Raw genomic sequence first — 17,723 nt, 5'->3', positions numbered from 1 at the left:
AATCCAAACTTCACCTTCTACCTTCATGTAACCTTCCTTATATTCCCTACTTAATTTCAAATGCACAAAAACTGCAAAACTTGTTACTCTCTGGAACATCTGAGATCATGTTCCCCAGCATGGGTCAGGATGAAGGGAAAAGACTTAATGCAGTTCTCAACTTTACGCTGAAGTGACTAAAGAGGGGATTGATTGATAGTCCTACAGTCTAATTGGCCAAAAACTTGGCGGTAGGAACACGTGAAAACAACCCACCGGGAGTCCAGGCCACTAAGGTCAGCTCCACCCACATCGGCTGCAGGCGGCCGCCTTTTCCGGGTTAGGAACGCCTCGGCGCCACTTCCGGACCCGCCCCTTCAATGCGGAAGCGGTGAGTGAATCACTACTACTGCCGGGTGACTGGTTCTTAGCTTCTCAGCTCGAGTGCTGTGCGGCTCGCAGTCTTTCCGTGCATGGACCACACGTGTGAAGAGAGGCCCGCGGGAGATAGGAGCGACGAGGGAGACTCCGACTCCACTGAAGTTACGGCCCGGATCCGTGACACCCCAGAAGACATCGTTTTGGAAGCTCCAGCAAGTGGACTGGCGTTCCATCCGTCCCGCGACCTATTGGCGGCTGGGGACGTGGACGGGGACGTGTTCGTGTAAGTGCACGGCAGAGCTGGGGGCGTTGTGGGTGCGGGGACTGTCCGATCTGGAAACTCTCCAGAGATAAAGCTGGGAGGAGAGAGGAGAGTTGCCGGAGACAAAATTTGCAAGACTCATCTGATCAGATTCGTTCATTAACATTCGGCTTTAAACAAGTTATCACACAAATCTCTTGAAAGAACTTAAAACTAAAGTGACTGTAATGTCGTGATGGAGCCCAGATATAGTAAGCAAGCAGCAGGACAAGAAGGCTTTCAGGGCACTGTTTACCACCAGATTATTATACTGAGCCAGCAAGAGGCCCAGCGGGGGCCCCTACTTTTGCTTTTTGCCTACTTTAATTGATCTTTTGAAAACACAAATCCAACCATTTCGCTTTCTTGACTAAAATCCTTGGTTTACTTTTGCTTTTAGGATTAAGTCCAAACTCACTAATCCGGCATTCAGGGCCTTGATCCTCAGGCTGTCCCCTTGGTGGCTTTCCCGTGTTCTCTGTGCTCATTTATTCTACCTTTATAATGTCTCTGAAGCCTCAGCTCCTTTGCATGTTATTCCTTCTGCCTGGAAAACTCCTTTCCCCTCACTTGTACCTACTATCCCTGAGTTCTCAGCATTTCTTCACGCTTCCTCCATGCCCCAGACTGATTACCTACTAGGTAATACTTTGGCAACAGATTCCTTTCTCTCGTGAACTTCATAATGGTATGTAATCATATGTTGGTTTGTGTAATTATTTGAACGCTTGTCTCATCCACTAAAAAATGTTAGTGTTAATTAGACGGCTTTTTCATGCTAGGCACTGGATAGAGGAAACAATAATACATAGACCCTGTTCTGACCACTTGGAACGCACTGGCAGTTAAGCACTAATTCATTTGGTCTTTTTTAGGGATCTGCTCTGACAAGGGCACTGGGGATCCTCTGAACAGGTTCTTGCCTCGAAGCCGAGCTTACATGTTGCCTCTCTGCTTCACCTCCATTTTGATCCTACCTCCTTTTCAGCATGTGGTCAATGTGCCATAATTAATTGTAGCTTTCTCTAGCTCCTGCAGACATGGAGTACAAGAATCCTGCCTTACTAATCTTTACATTTCCAACTTCTGGGGTTGTTCTTCTATCATTAACAGATATTTCAGGGCCTCCACAGTGGCCCAGACCTAATCTTTCCCCAAGCTTTCAATGATGATGAAGAGGGGTGGGCAGATGTTACGAAGAAGTCCCAAGCAAATGTACTTTTGATGTGTTTCAAATGAGAAAAAGACTTAACATTTGAAGCTCACTGAAAATGGAAAAATGGGATGGTAGGCTACTCAGGTTCAGAGGTGTCAGGCAGGAACTCCTAGGTAGGTGGAAGGGTGACTAGTTGGTCTTTATACTCTATGCATCCCAGGTGGGATCTCTGGTCATTTACTTTCCTCCACGTCTCCCCAGCTTTTCCTATTCCTGCCAAGAGGGAGAAACCAAGGAGCTCTGGTCCTCAGGTCACCACCTCAAATCCTGCCGTGCTGTGGTCTTCTCTGAAGATGGGCAGAGTGAGTATTGCAGAAGGCAGTCAGCAGTGTGGTGGTGGGAAGGGCGCAGTAAGCTGCACTATGACCTGGGAACCTTTTTTCCTCAGAACTTGTTACTGTGTCCAAGGACAAAGCCATTCATGTTCTAGATGTGGAGCAAGGCCAACTAGAAAGACGCATTTCCAAGGCTCATGGGTAAGGGAAGCCAATTGTGCATTAAGGTGAGGGGTAAGGACTTATAGCTCCCTACTGGGATATAGATGCTCCAAGAACTGCTGTATCTGTTTCTCTAGTGCCCCCATCAACAGTCTGCTGCTAGTGGATGAGAATGTTTTGGCCACTGGAGATGACACAGGTGGCGTCCGGCTCTGGGACCAGCGGAAGGAAGGCCCCTTAATGGATATGCGGCAGCATGAGGAGTACATTGCTGACATGGCTCTGGATCCAGTCAAGAAGCTGCTGCTGACAGCCAGGTACTGCCTCAAAGCCACCTCTCCTCCCTTTCCTGTTGTATGTCTCCCTCAATGGGAGCCTCTGGCCAAGTGTGCTGTGCTGCTCTCTTTGCAGTGGGGATGGCTGTCTTGGTGTCTTCAATATTAAGCGACGCCGGTTTGAGCTGCTTTCAGAACCTCAGTCTGGAGACCTGACCTCTGTCACAATCATGAAAGTACAGCTGGGTATGGTGGTATGAACATGTGCTAGGGATTTGGTCTGATGTGGCTCTACAAACATGTTTTGCTCTATTTCCCTGCAGTCCGGGAAGAAGGTAGTTTGTGGCTCCAGTGAGGGTACCATCTACCTCTTCAACTGGAATGGCTTTGGGGCCACAAGTGACCGCTTCGCACTGAGAGCCGAGTCCATCGACTGCATGGTCCCAGTCACTGACAGTCTGCTATGCACTGGCTCCACTGATGGAGTCATCAGGTGAGAGAAGCCAGACCCTCAGGTCATAGGAAGGGCAAGCTCAACCAGCCAATACCCAATACTCTTCTCTGCCCAGGGCTGTGAACATCCTGCCAAACCGAGTGGTAGGCAGCGTGGGACAGCATGCCGGAGAGCCTGTGGAGGAGCTGGCCCTCTCCCACTGTGGCCGCTTCCTGGCCAGTAGTGGCCATGACCAACGCCTCAAGTTTTGGGACATGGCCCAGCTGCGGTCTGTGGTGGTAGATGACTACCGTCGGCGCAAAAAAAAAGGAAGACCGCTGCAGGCCCTGAGCAGCAAGGCCTGGAGCACTGATGACTTCTTTGCAGGACTGAGGGAGGAGGGAGAAGAGAGGAAGGAAGAGGAGAGTGAAGATGACAGTGACTGAGGGAATGAGCTGGATCTCAAGGCAGGTCCTCTGGGCAAGAGTTATGCTTCCTGGGCTGGATTCCCAGAGAGGCTATGAATTTATTGTACCCTATTGTGCAGTGCAAGGAGATTGGGAGACAGAGGCTCAGGACTCAGGGCACCAATATGGGGAAGTAGAGCTGCTCATTCTCTTCATGGAAGCCCCCAGCTGGGGCAAGACAGCACGGACACAGGTATACACTAACCAGGGGTTTAATATAAATACAACCAGCATAGAAAAAATGAACAATACACATATACCAAAACCAGAATGCCAAGTGGTGGGGACAAAAGGCAGATTTCTGACCCTTTGGCTCAGCCGGCCCCCAAATAAAAACCAACAAAGACAAATTAAAAAAAATAAGTGTAGATTCATGCTAAGCTGTGGGAAGAGTGTGTATGTGTGTGCCATACACACAACAGCCAAGAAGACCATGGGGTCATGTGAGACCCTGGGCCTGGAGGGGGGCAAGGTCCCTCACCACAACTTAGTCAAACCTGAGCTGCCCCCTGGTGTGCTGGGGCCCTGCCCCAGCTGGGAGGCTGTGTCAGGCTTAGGGTAGGGCCCATGCTCCTCCCCTTTTTGGGATCAGATGGTGGCTATTCAGGCTTGCTGGGTTGGGAACTGACACAGGCTCTGCCTGCTTGGTCAGGCTGCCTGTGGAGAGGAAAGGGTCACTGCTTAACCATGGTACCTGCCTCAGCCCCAGCAGACCACAAGAGGCTGGCCCCAGACTCACTCAGTGCCTCTACCAGCCGTGCAGACACAGCATCCTTGGCCACCTCATGCCCATCCTGCCCATTAGAAGACAGCACAACCCAGATAAGGCCACTGAAGGGCACTGGATGCCCAGGGATCACCACCTGGTACCAGAAGTGGTGCCAGCCAGCAGGACCTGTGCCTAAGCACTTGGTGAGGAACACTGGGCTACCCAGCTTCATCCGTTGGCACAGTAGCTGCAGGGCGGCCCGAGCCCCTTGGGACTCTAACTTGTCCCTGGCCAGGGGCAATCGTCTGCCCTCTGGCTGTGGGCACCTCAGAGAGGGACCCACGAACTGGCGGAGTCGCTGCTTCAGGTCTGGCTTGAGCCACTCCACGGTTACCTGCTCTCCACAGAGGCGTGACTGCCCTGCAAGAAAAAGGCAGACACAGGACAAGTCTTAGCCCTTGGCCCAAGTGCCCTTAGGAGTGGCACAGGCCTGTTTTAATTTCTAGCCTCCCCATTTCCTAGTGGTGCGCTCTGGCAAATGAAGAAACTGAAGGCTTCCTTGTATTTGTAATGGGGATGTAAAAACTGCTGCCTTCTAAATTCTCTTGCAGGAGTACTGGTTGATGCAGGCTTTGTCTGCCTCATAACCATATAATAGTTAACCTTTACTGTGAATACTTGCTAAGAATCAAGGAATATGCAAAATGCCCCCTATAATTCTCACATCCTCAATTGGACTGCCTTGGGCAAGTCCTCTTCTCTTAAAACAATCTCATCTCTAAAGAGGGAGATCTGTGTTATTTTCATTGGAATGTTGAGGATTAAGTCGGGAGCTAATGCCTGGGAAGTGTTAAATTTAGGTAAGTGGTAGTACCACGGGAAATTTTAAAATCTGAGCTCAAATAGTATAAGGTCACAAATTCGGCATTCGTGACCCTAAGATCTCGAGACTACTGGCTGACTGTTGAGTAAAGTGCCTGGCCGAACACGTTTGCCCCGACCAGCTTACTCCCGCAGCCTTCACCCCTACCTTCCATCAGGGCCTTTTTGGCCATGGCGGCAGCACGATGCGAGCTGAACTTGAGCAGCGCGATCTGCGCGAGCGCAGGCCCGGGGCTGGGCAGCAGCAGCGCCTCCTGCAGGCCGGGACCCAGGGGCTGCAGCGCGAGCAGTAGCGCGCGGCGACTCAGAGCCGGCGGCAACCCGTCCACGCTCAGCTCGCATTTCTCGGTGCTGCGGCATACGAGCAGCGGGCAGGAGGGCCGCAGCAGGTGGTTGTGCAGCGTGGCGATGGCGGCCTGGGCGCCGCGTCGCGAGCTGTAGCGGGCGTAGGCAAAGCCACGATTCAGGCCGCTGAAGGTCATCATCAGGCGGAACTCGTAAAGGCGGCCCACGCGCTGGAACAGTGGGATCAGCTGGTGCTCGTACACATCCTGGGGCAGCCGCCCGATAAACACCTCCGACCCGGGCGGCGGCGGGCTGCCCACCCAGCCTGGGGGAAGGGGGCGGGAAGGGGCACCGTCATCCACCGGGACGGACCAGGTTCGGAGTCCAGGGTCTCGGCGCGGGAGGGATCACGTTAGTACTAGTCTGTGAAATGGGTACAACGCCCGTACCCCGGGTTGTTGGCATAAACGAGGCTGGCACATTGTAAGTGCACCTTAAGGCAGGCTCCATTCCTCGTGGAGGAGGGTGGGTGGAAAGCCAAAAACAAGACGTTTCCACGTTTGCTGGGGGAGGGGGTAACGGGTAGTTCAGTTTCTGACTGCGGAACCTCGATATAGGCGTCTCCCCCAAAGGGGTTTCTCGGGGCCGTCGAGGCTGGTGTAGCCTGGCAGGCGTAGGGCTGGGACTAGCGTACCTGGGGGTGGCCCGCCATACTTCCTCTGCCCGTTCACTTGCACCAGGCGGATGCCTGTCTCCCTGACCCACGCCTCCAGCGCCGCCTTGTTTTCTGGATTCACCCTCTCACACCACAGCTGAGGGGTAAAGGGCAGATTGGAATGGCGAATCGCCGCCCCCACCTCGCCTGTCGTGCTGCGCCTCCAGGCGCCCCCATTCCCTGCGCAGGTGGGGCTTGTCCACCCCCTTGCTGCCAACCACCTACCTCACACTCCCGCTTGGTCTGCATGGTTCTCCCGTTGGTCCGCCGGTGCCCTCTATATAACCTCCTCCCTATCAGCCTCTGGAAGCTTCCCTACCCCTCCACCCCACCAAGCTCTCATTGGCTTTGAGCACGACCCCGCCCCCCAAGGGGGTGGGGGTATCCGCCGCACGTGCGCCGCGGGACCCTCTGACCCTCAGGTGAAATCTAGAAACCCGGGCGGGTCAGTTTGTGGGCAGCCCCAGCTCCTAAGAAACAGCTGGCAAACCCGCAAGGATGAGCGTTGGAGGCCAGAAACTTGGGGGTACCCTTCACCCTGGCCAGAGTCCATGGGGCCTGCTGTAAGGCTTTCTCCCATCTTCCACCGCTAAAGTGGTCAGGCTCTGACAGAAGGCAGAGTTAAGCAATAGCAACACAAGCAGGCTCCAGTGGTTGAGGCATTTTATTGGACCTTTGGCGACTGGTTGTGGGGACAGTCCCTCCACCTAGTGCAGGGTCCTGCAAAGGAAGCCATCTCAAGCTGGGTCCTTGTTGTCCACGAGCCAGACTGGACCAAGCCCCCAGGGCCTCTGATAGAAAATGGCCTAGTACCTGGCCATCTTTGTCTGTGATTACCAATAAAATAATAGTGTCTCTGTTCTGACCACTCTTCGGGTCTTCCTGCTGGAACAGAAGTGTGCAAAGCTGTTGATGTACATATGCAGAGTTTTGTGTAAGCCTTAAATAAACAGTGCCAGTCCCACTGTCCTCTGATAGTCTGCTCAATTCAGCAGGGGCTGGCTTGTTCTCCTTTTGATTTCCTCCACGAGGTCTTCTCTTCGGACATCCACCTGGCCAAGATGAGGGAGAAAGTGGTCTGAGCGTCTTTCACCCAATTGTTCCCTGAGGGCCCTCTTTCCTCTAGGCATCAGGCTTGGAATAGCTAGGAGCAGGAACTCATTCAAACAACTCAGGGTAGACAGAGCTTCTTAGGGGAAGCCAGAGACACAGGGTGTATGTGGGGATGGAGATCTTTCCCTACCATGACTATAGTAACAGGTTAAGCCCTTAAGTCCTTTATAAGTGGGTATGAAAATGAATGCCAGGCTTTTGCTCAGGTTTTGAATGGACATTAGCCTATCAAAATGGCATACATTCCCTCTCTTATTCTTCCTGCCTGCCTACTTACCTCTTCCCTGCTGGCCACTGAACGGAGCTTGATGACCCCATCCTTGAGCTCTTGCTCACCAATGATAGCCACCAGTGGGATGCCTGCCTCTTCACAGTATTGCAGCTGGTTCAGTAATTTTGGATTCTTTTTGTAGAGCAGCTCTGCCTGCAGGGAACCCAGGCAGAAAATGAAGGCTGGCTTCTGATGTCCTTAGGGACAACCTCCAAGGTGCCCAACCTGTCACCTTGCTCTTAGTCCACCCCAAGAAATCACAGAATAGCAGGGTCACTATGAGTAAGCTTTTATTTAGTCTATAGCCAGCACTCCCAGGTTAACTGCCACCCTGGGGCTTGTTTCTTATACCTTGATTCCGGCATCCCACAGCTCTGCGATGAGCTTCAGTCTCTCCTCCAGCAGCTTCTTCTGTGCAGATGCCACAAGCACCTGTGTCTCTGTGGTCCGTACCTTTTCCTCCAAGGCCTAGAGAAGGTGCAGATAAGAGTCAAAGAGCTGGGCTACCCTTTACAACAACTTTAAGGAGCACACAAAGCAGGCCCTTGTCAGGCTTCTGAGACCAGGCCCAACTTTGTGAGCTCTACCAGGGCAGGGGTCCAGTCTTTCATCTAGCAATTGGGCATAAGGTAGCTCTTAGAAGATATAACTGAACTAACTGGCTTGTACATGTGACTTGATAGAATAAATGACCTAGGCTAAAGGCATAGGTAACTTATGTACAGTAACTTCTAGCTCATCTCCATCTAGTACCTTAAGGGCCCATAAGAACATTCACACAGAAATGATACTATGAACCCACCAGGCAATCCAGTCACCCCTGGCAATTCTAGTTCCCACTTAACCATATGGGCAGTCAAGAGACTGTGCCTTTTACACTTCTGCCATAGGGCACAACCCAGGGTATGTGTGGATAGGGGAAGGGAGAATGCTGCTGCTGCCCCTTGTGTTTTTCTGGAAAACTATTTTCATAGTTTTACAACATAAGATGCCTACTGGAACAGTGACTTCAACTGGGAAACATGGGTGGTTTCCACTGTAGAGAAAAGGATGGAGGAGCAGCGAGGTTACTGCCAGAGCATTCCTAGGGGATGAAACGCAAGCAGCCGATTAAGAACATGCAAAGGAGTGCTTGAGACTAGGAGGGGCTTCCTTGGTGTTACTCCACAAGCTAGAGAGTTAAGACAGACATCTGAGGGATCCCAGGGCTTCAGACGCATGCTTCCCACTTAGAGACAATATCGGAGCAAAACTTCAGAGTTAGACTGCCTGGATTCAAATTCTGACTCTGCCACTTAAAAGACTCTTGACTTTAGGTAAATTCTTTATATTCTTCATCTGAAAAATTTAAATAATAAAAGTAGCTACTCTCAGCGGGCCATTGAAAGAATTTTATTATAAAAAGCATGAAAAGTACTGAGCACAGTGCTTGGCGAAGAGTAGTAGAATATTAAGTATTCTGTATTGTGAGGAAGATCTGGGTCGGTGGATATGCCAGCCTAGACTACTGACAGCTCTGACGGAAGTAGGGACACAGAGCAAGGTATTTTGTGAAAAAGTAATAAACAAATATCCATAAAGCTGGCCTATAATGGGGTGGGGGTCTGTGAAGGTCAGTGATCATCTTTTCTCCATTTCTCTTCAAAGATGCTACTTGCTCAAAAAAGCACCATTTGCTCCCTTGGAGATCAAAGATAGTTTAGGTGTCACCACCTGCCTTTTATCTACTTACCTCCAACCTTTGCTCAACGATGGAAAAGATGCGCTCCACTCCAATGCTGAGCCCCACACATGGCACCTTGCGCCCTTTGGGGTCGAACATACCCACCAGCCCGTCATAGCGCCCTCCAGCAGCCACACTACCCACACCCAGGGTCTCTTCCCCTGGCTGGACTGGGGTCTGTAGCAGCACCGCCTCATAGATCACCCCAGTATAGTAGTCCAGCCCTCGAGCAAGGCTCAGGTCGAAGGAGATCTGTGGGGACAAGAACATGGTCAGTACCAGATGAGGATTGAGCATCAGAAGCCCCAGAGCTCAGCTAGGGCTCCCATTCCCAATCTGACTCACCTTGTCAGCAATGCCAAACAGGGTTAGATACTCAAACAGAAGGTTCAGGTCTCCCAGGCCCTCCAAGGCCTGCTTGCTCTGGGACAGTTTAGGATCCTGGAGCAGCTGTTCCACCAGAGATACTCCACCTGGAGAAACAGATTTGTGAGCTAGACCGACAGGAAAAAAAGGTAAGGGCTTTACTTTTTAGCCTGGACTGCACATATATATGTGTAATTCGTTCTCTTTCTCTCCCTCCCCGCGTTAAGCTTGAGGTCAGTGATATGGCTGCTGAAGAGGCAGGGTTTGTTACCATGCTGCTGGACGTAGTCCCCAATGCGGTCAGCCACTTCAGGTGCAAGACCCTTCTCTTCCACCATCTCATTCTTTACTTCCTCCCAGGACACCTGAGCAGACAGATTTGAGTCAAGGACCTCTGGGCACCTTTCCCACCACAGGACAAGTGTGGGCCCCTCCTTGTCTTAGAGTAGAAGCTGCCTTTCAACCTACATCCTTGAGTTAACCTTCCCTTGGTGGGTATGGAGGTAGGCACCTCTCTGTCCTAATCTTGTTTTCCATTTCTCAAGGCAGGGTGGGATCTGGAGAAAAAAGTGGCAGGTGTTTGGGTTGTTACCTTGTCCAGCTTGTCCACTGAGGAGCAGATGGTACGGAACTTGCTATCAGGAACCCCACAGACAGCAAACATCCCATCTAGGATGCGCCGATCATTTACCTGCAGGGACCAAAAGTGCAGTGAGGAGAGAATCTCTACACGACCCTCAGTAACCTTGGTCACTTGGGCTACTGATTCCTTGCACAAAGACCTTCTCCTGTGAGAAGCTAGACCCAACTTTGCCCTCCCGGCCCTGTTCAGCTCTGACCTTGACCAGGAAGTCACCTATCTGAAGTGAACTCAGGAGCTCACATATGATCTTCAGGCATTCTGCGTCAGGGATCATGGGGTCGAATTGCCCAGCAATGTCAAAATCCTGCAGGAAGATGGGTAGTTAGGGGTCTCAGGGGTTTAACTTTCTTAATGGGGGCACTCCTAGGAGCTCTGCTCTCTGTTGAAGGCCAGTTTATACTCATGCACAGACTTTCCTCATCAGTCCAGAGGAAAACCTCAGCATTCTTGGGGTCTCTTATGCATCCTGCTTTCCCTCCCATCCATGGGGCTATTCCTTCATTACCTTACTAATTTACTTTTTCTTATTTCCTCAAACCACTGTAGGGGTGACTAGACAGCCTTAGTTCTTTGTCATTTTCTCTATTCAGAAGCTCTGCCTACCAGGCTGGATGATTTGATATCTCAAATCCAATATTCCTCATCCTTTGCTGTTGTGATCCTCTCACTGTGATTTAATATGAAGAGCACTGGACCAAGAGTTCTAGTCCTGACTTTGCCTTTCTTATCCCTATGATCTCTAATCTCGCTGAGTCTCTAGTTTACTTATATATAAAACAGGGAGAATAATCCCTGTCTTTCTCTCCCACCCCCACCCCCAGGGCCTTTGTTAAATCTACATGAAAATACTTAAGAAACCTAAGAGTCTGGCATTATCTGGGGCATCAAGTTTGCTTAGGACTCCATGAGTATTCAGTAGATTTTACTAGCTTGAGGGTGGGTGCCAAGTTACCCACTGTGCCTCACATACTCACACACTGGTAGAATTCCCGATATCGGCCGCGAGTCATAGCTGGGTTATCCCGCCGATATACTTTTGCTATGTGATAGCGTTTAATGTTGGTAAGTTTATTCATTGCCAAATACCGAGCAAAAGGAACCTGATGACAAAGAGTTAAGGAGAAAGCCCCTCCTATCAGTCTGGAAGTTGATTATCATCCCCAACAGAAACTGGATCTAGTCTCTCCCTTGTGGGTAAAACCACCACCAGTAAGATTAACAGCATTTCTGAACATCAGAAAAAAAAATCAACTTTGTTAACACAAGGGGCAGCCAAAGTCTCAAAAGAGAGTAAGGCTTCTTTCATTTTGGTAGTTTCCCCTGTGCTAAGTAAGCATAGCAGTGGGCTGAGCAGATCAGCCAGGGAGCAGAAAAAGTGTCCCATGTGGGATCTCTAAGTGGAGGAGTCTCTGACATAGGTTGGATGGAGATAAAGGAAATGTGCTGTTGGTCAATTAAAAACTCTGCCCACTGGACAGGGCAGGGAAGAGGTATTCAGAAATCATAGAAATTATTGGTAGAGTTGGAACTGGGCCTAGACATAGAGCTGAGGTCTTCCCCAGAATTTAGAAGACTTCTCAGGCTAAGCTCTGTTTAGCCAAAGTCCTCCTCATGGTTTTGAGATTGCCAAAGGCATAGTATCTGATCCCACCTGTGTCTGGCTGTCCCCAAACCTGAGGCTAGTAATGGCCCCAGCCCAGGGAGGGCCAGCCCTCCAAAGGGTCAAGAATACATATTCAGAAAGATACAGTGAGGTCATAGCGAAGGGACAGCAGCTCCCCACCCTGATCCTTCAGGTCATAGATAAGCTTAGAGTCTTCCCCATACTTTCCAGTCAGTGTTTCCTGGAGAAAACATAAAGAATGTCACAATGATAAATATAACAATTTAAAAGGAAGTTTTGAAAACAAAAACCCACCACTCTAACATGACTGATTTCAACTTGTCTATATTTCCTCTGTTTCCTATCCCAATACTTATGTATTTGATTTAGTTATAATCAAAGGAACCACCAATTTTGTTTTCTGCTTATCACTCTTTCCATTTTGTGACAGAGCTGAAGTACCATTTTTAAAAGCTGTGTAATATTCCTTCCTTCCTAGGTTACACTGTTAGCTGTTTAGGTTATTACAATTTTTAAAAATGTTCCATAACATTTCAATAAATATATTTGGGTACATGTTTTCTTCTTTTGAATATTTTTTTCTGAGGATAAACTCCTCAGAGCAGATTATTAGATCAAAAAACATAAATGTTTTTCTGACGCCATAGATTTGAACAATGTCAAAAGCAGTCCTTGCCCTGTGATGTTTTCAACAAAGTGATAACTTACTTCACCTACTAGCTGGCAAAGTTTAAAAAGCCTGAATATTCCCAGTATGTAGAGACAGAAATGCTCATGCATTGATTTGTGTTATGGGCTGAATTGTGTCTCCCTCAAAATTCATATATCAAAGTCCTATCCCCTAGTAACCTCAGAATGTGACTATATTTGGAGATAGGATCTTTAAAGAGGTAATTAAGTTAAAATGTGGTCATTAGGATAGGCCCTAATCCAATATAACTAGTGTCCTTATAAAAGAGGAAATAATGGACACAGGGAAGATGATGTGAAGATACAAGGGAAAAATATCTACAAGTCATGGAGAGAGGCCTGGAACAGATGCATCCCTCACAGGCCCGAAAGGAACCACCATCCCTGCTGATACCTTATTTCACACTTCTAGCCTTTAGACAATACATTTCTGTCGACTAAGCCACCCAGCCTATGGTACTTTGGTACGGCAGCCCTAGTAAACTAATACAGTTGGTAAAAATATAAATGAGAACAACCTTTTGACCCAGCAATTCCATTTCTATGAATTTAGCCTGCAGATAAATACTCGCCAGTACCAGACATTGTTCCAAGCGCTGAATATATATCAATGAACAAGACAAAAGCAGTCCATATCCTCATGGATCTTCTATACTAGTGGGAAGAGACAGGCAATACACTAATGCAAGGAAACATTAACAGATAATTTCATCATATAGTAATAACTGCTCTAAAGGATATAAAACAGGTCGATGTGATAGGCAAGGGCTACTTTAGACAAGGAAGTTGGAGATGATTACTTGAGAAATGTCATTTCAGCTGAGATCTGAAATTATAATCTGCAATCTCTAATCTGAAATTAAAGTCATACAAAGAGCTAGGGGAAAAGAAAATTCAGGAAGAGGGACAAGCAAGAACAAAGGACCTGACATAGAAACACGTTTATTATGTTCCAGGAACAGAAAGAAACCAGAGGAGCATAATGGGCAAGGGGAAGAATAGTATGGGATGAGGTGGGAAAGATAGGCAGTAGCCAGATCATGTAGGCTTGTAAGAGTTTGGATTTTATTATACATGCAATGGGAATCACTGGGGTTTAAGTAGGGAGAGATGCAACTTGTTTCCCACGCCCTCCTCTACCAATAGGGTCCATCAATAGGTGTCTGGTGGCATATTTATACTTTATATGTTTGGTTTGCATGTTTTTAGAAAACATCTCAAGTACAGGTACCCTGGAATTCAATATAAATAGAACCTGTAACAACTTTCATTCCTAAGAAAGCCTCTATTTTGAAAGCCCCTGGCCACAATCAAGGTAAATAAAAGGCAAGGCCTCTCCCTCAAAGCCAGTACCATCCCCTTTCTCATTGAAGAAACCACTGATCATTGTCCACAACAGGAGAGAGACCTTTGAGAGAGACCTTCACTCTCTTGTTATCCTCTTGTTCACATACCCTCTCTCCCACCATGCACTTTCTCCTCACTTATCCCTCACCTTTAGTTCAAATACAGGCGTATCGATTACTTCTGCACCATGGCGCTTGAAGCAGCTGATGATTACATCAAACACCTTCTCCCGAACTGCCATCTGCCGGGGACTATAGTCTCTTGTTCCCTTGGAGTAAAAATCAGCCAAAGAACCAAAGATGGGATTTAAAAATGAATAAGAACAATAAGGTCTAGAAATAAAAGAAGCATGACTTCCATGATGACGAATGCAAATCTTACCCCAAAATTAGATTTTCCGACAGGCCACTGAGTTGTTAAAACAGGTACAACTAGCCCCTATTCATCGCCGCACCCATTTGCTACCACCCATTCCTTTTTTAGCATGGTTCTATTTTCTAGAAATCTTAGAGTTCTATTCTCTGAAAAGTTTTCCTAAAAACTCTTTTTCTGGGGTAACATTTTCCCGCCTAATAGAAAACACATACCTGATGACAGACAGGCAGAGAACCAACTCAGACTGGATTAAATAGTTTAACTCCAAATTTTACAAGTAATATTCTCTATCAACATAACTTAAAAAAAAAATCCTAATGAATTCTATTTATTCTCTGTTTCTGACAGCCTTACGACATGGGCTGGGCAGATACATTTTATAGATGAATTATGAGATGTTGAGAAGTTAAATCATTACTTAAGGCCATTCAGCAGGTTTGTGGCAGTCTGTGACAAGACTCATTTCATTCATTTTTTTGTGAAAATGTCTGCCACATACCCAACCTTTAAAGCAATAGCTTGTCTTTCAATTTTTCTTTCAATAAAGGTGTTCTGTGAAAAGATCAGCTTACAACTCATACAATGGCAAAAGCGTTTTTCCTATTTTGGAATGCAGCAGAGGTGCTTTATGTGTACTTCCCATTTCATCACACAGAACATTAATAAAAATGCATTCAAGGGTCAAGATTCAATAAAATTAATTTTTACTGTTTTACCAAGGACATTAAGTAAAACTGATTTTTTTTTTTTTAACTGTGAGGGCTTGAAAGTAAAGAACATAACGGCTATTAGTACTGTTTAGTGCCACTGTTTTGATTTGTGCTAAGACAACAGCAGTTCTACTAACCAGTGTTTTTGTACCTGCAGTGCAAATGAAGTAAAAAAAAAAAAAATGACATTATGACAATAATTTTGACCATAAAGAGCCCTCGAAAGAGTACTGTCTCAATGATACCGTTTTGTTATTAACATGACTCACATCGAGAAATGTGTTTCAACAAATTAAAGGGGGAAATAACTCTCCAGTATAACCTCATTTTCTTTTAGCATTATATTATGGAAAATTTCAAACATACATTATAGAGCATAATACAAAAGACCACCACGTATCTATTACCCTGTTTCAACTACCATCAGCATCTGCTATTCTTATCTGATATAAGTCCCAACATTTTTTTTTCTATAGTACTTTAAAGTAAATCCTAAACATCGATCCTATCATTTCATCCCTAAATATTTAAGAATGATTCTCAAATATAAAAAGATTAAAAAAAGCCCTCACTACCTTTATTACAACCAATAAAACTAACACCAACCCTTCAATATTATCTAATGCCCAAGCCATGTTTAATTTTTTCCCGATTGCCTCAATATCTTTTTATGGTTGGCATGTTTAAATCAGATTCTAAATGAAATGCATGCGTTGTATTTGGTTGATATGTTTCATGTCTATTTAATCTACGATAGTTTCCTTTTTATTTTTTTTTAGTTTCCTTTTTTTTTTTTTAAATCATTTATTTGTTGAGGAAATTGAGTCATTTGTCCTAAAGAATTTTTCTCATTCTAGATTTGGTTACCAATATACTCAATGTGTCATTTAATATGTTCCTCCATCTCCCATATTTCCAGTAAACTGGTTGGTCTGAAGACTTGATTAGATTCAGGTTAAATTTTCTTGGGGAGAATAATTCATAGGTGGGACTGTGTACTTATTGCATCACATCAGGAGGAACAATGTCTGGTTGTCCTACTTTTAGTGACATTAAAATTGATCATTAGGTTTAGGTGAAGCCAGCCTAATCTATCATCAATTTTCCACTAATCTTTTCACCTAATAGTTTGAATAACTATTGATAATCACTTTGCCTTGGGATTTTACATTGTTTCCTTAACCTTTGAAATTTGTATAGAAAGGGCATTCAAAGATTTAACCTTAAAAGGGGGAAAAATCTTAATGCCAGGAAGACAGATCATCTCTTCTCCTTTGAGTTCAATTTCACATATATTCACTGAATACCTATTTAATTCCAGGCACCTGATCTCAACCTCTCAGTATAAATAAACCATGTGAATAACTAAAAGTCAGCAATAAATGTAATGATAGAGATTTACAGTAAGTGCCAAAGGAACCTAGATGAAGGGGTAAATAGTTCCATTTATTGAACTTACAAGAAGTGGCATCTGAACTGAAATCTTGGAGGCTGAGCTAGGAATTTCCAACTGCATTCCACTCTCCTCTCTTCTATTTGGGTCTAGTCATTCCGGTCTTTTTCTAGTTCCTGGAAACTACCAAGGTTATTTTCTGTTTCAGGTGTCCATACTACACCTGGACCTACCTTCCTCACACTCATCTGTTAGGTTGATTAGTACATCACTTCTTCAATGAGGCTTTCTCAAACTGCCTTATTTTTCTCAGATCATCCTTGTTATTTCTTTATATTACTTATCACAATTTGTAATTATATCTTAGCTTAAGGAATTATTTGTATTAAAAGTCTGTTTCCTTCAGTGGAATGTAAGCTCCATGAGGGCAGAATATATTGTTCATCATGCCATACTCACTGGATTGCACATAGTAAGCTCCATGAGGGCAGAATATATTGTTCATCATGCCATACTCACTGGATTGCACAGTGCTAGGCACATAGTAAACACTCAATAAATATTTACAGAATGGAAGAAGGAATAGCAGTAGCAGGCAGATTCCCCTAAGCATCCAGCTGGCCTAGTTTCTGCCTTCACTTTGCCATCCCCAAATGACTCAGGAAGAGTCCAATCCAGCCTGGCAACTATTGTTGTCTCTGCAGCATTTCATATTCTCCTCAATGACCTGTTCAGGGAAGCAAGCATATACGTCCTTGTGAGTGGAATTAGGGACCCTCTCAGAGGCTTCCTAAAGGAATACTTACCTTGGGGGTTTTGAGCACAAACTTCTGTTTCCCTTCGTCAGGGCCCAGCTGTGCCTTCAGTTTCAGTAGTTTTGCCACCTCCTCCTCGATCTGTGGAGGGAAAGCAGGTGCTGGGAAATCACATCTGCTACTCCCCTCTCTCCCACGACATTCATTCAGTATCCCTCCATAAGGTTCTGGAGCAGATCTCTCTCCCCAGGCCCAGATTTGCTTCTTTCGGGTTCTACCCCGGCTACCTCACCACCCAGCCCATCTTCCTCTATAAGCTGGGTCCCTTCTCCCCCATGTCCCTGTCCCCTGTGCAGACCACCCCAGCTCGACGTCCTCCCGGGCCTTGCTTTGGTCCCTCCCCTGCCACTGGGTCACCTGCTCGGCGCTGGCCTTCTGCTGTTTGAGTCCCCGTACATGCTCTCCCTGAAGTCGCACTAGCTCCTCCAACGCCGCACGCTCTGCCATACTGGCTGCTAACTGGTGAGGACTGGTGTCTAGATCCGCGGCGGTAACCACAGCCTCAGCTCGGATGACTTCCGGCCGTCGAGTAGCTGGCCCGCAAGCCTAGAGAGCCTCCGCCGGGCAAATACA

General features: G+C 46.8%; 3 protein-coding genes across 3 annotated transcripts; 1 reads left to right on the top strand and 2 right to left on the bottom strand.

Annotated features, from left to right (window-relative positions):
* Nucleotides 1-359: 359 nt before the first annotated feature.
* Nucleotides 360-3,857, top strand: WDR55 (WD repeat domain 55). The gene is made up of 7 exons (XM_016166361.2): nucleotides 360-643; nucleotides 2,079-2,179; nucleotides 2,266-2,353; nucleotides 2,452-2,631; nucleotides 2,726-2,825; nucleotides 2,913-3,082; nucleotides 3,159-3,857. The coding sequence occupies exons 1-7, from the start codon at nucleotides 453-455 to the stop codon at nucleotides 3,466-3,468; spliced, it is 1,140 nt and encodes a 379-aa protein (XP_016021847.1). The 5' UTR covers nucleotides 360-452; the 3' UTR covers nucleotides 3,469-3,857.
* DND1 (DND microRNA-mediated repression inhibitor 1) lies at nucleotides 3,686-6,589 on the bottom strand. The gene is made up of 4 exons (XM_016166362.2): nucleotides 6,306-6,589; nucleotides 6,060-6,177; nucleotides 5,229-5,690; nucleotides 3,686-4,618 (listed from the first exon to the last, which is right to left on the bottom strand). Exons 1-4 carry the CDS (start codon nucleotides 6,327-6,329, stop codon nucleotides 4,164-4,166), a joined length of 1,059 nt encoding a protein of 352 aa, XP_016021848.2. The 5' UTR covers nucleotides 6,330-6,589; the 3' UTR covers nucleotides 3,686-4,163.
* A 137-nt stretch (nucleotides 6,590-6,726) lies between these two features.
* HARS1 (histidyl-tRNA synthetase 1) lies at nucleotides 6,727-17,704 on the bottom strand. The gene is made up of 13 exons (XM_016166360.2): nucleotides 17,508-17,704; nucleotides 17,142-17,231; nucleotides 14,006-14,125; nucleotides 11,945-12,040; nucleotides 11,171-11,296; nucleotides 10,393-10,500; nucleotides 10,146-10,244; nucleotides 9,825-9,918; nucleotides 9,533-9,660; nucleotides 9,197-9,439; nucleotides 7,816-7,932; nucleotides 7,471-7,617; nucleotides 6,727-7,132 (listed from the first exon to the last, which is right to left on the bottom strand). The coding sequence occupies exons 1-13, from the start codon at nucleotides 17,595-17,597 to the stop codon at nucleotides 7,064-7,066; spliced, it is 1,527 nt and encodes a 508-aa protein (XP_016021846.1). The 5' UTR covers nucleotides 17,598-17,704; the 3' UTR covers nucleotides 6,727-7,063.
* Nucleotides 17,705-17,723: the final 19 nt, after the last annotated feature.

The sequence above is a fragment of the Rousettus aegyptiacus genome, unplaced genomic scaffold (genome assembly GCF_014176215.1).
Source record: "Rousettus aegyptiacus isolate mRouAeg1 unplaced genomic scaffold, mRouAeg1.p scaffold_m13_p_7, whole genome shotgun sequence".
NCBI lineage: Eukaryota > Metazoa > Chordata > Mammalia > Chiroptera > Pteropodidae > Rousettus > Rousettus aegyptiacus.
The sequence above is the reverse complement of the archived record's forward strand: the minus strand, read 5'-3'. Positions and strand labels throughout refer to the sequence as shown.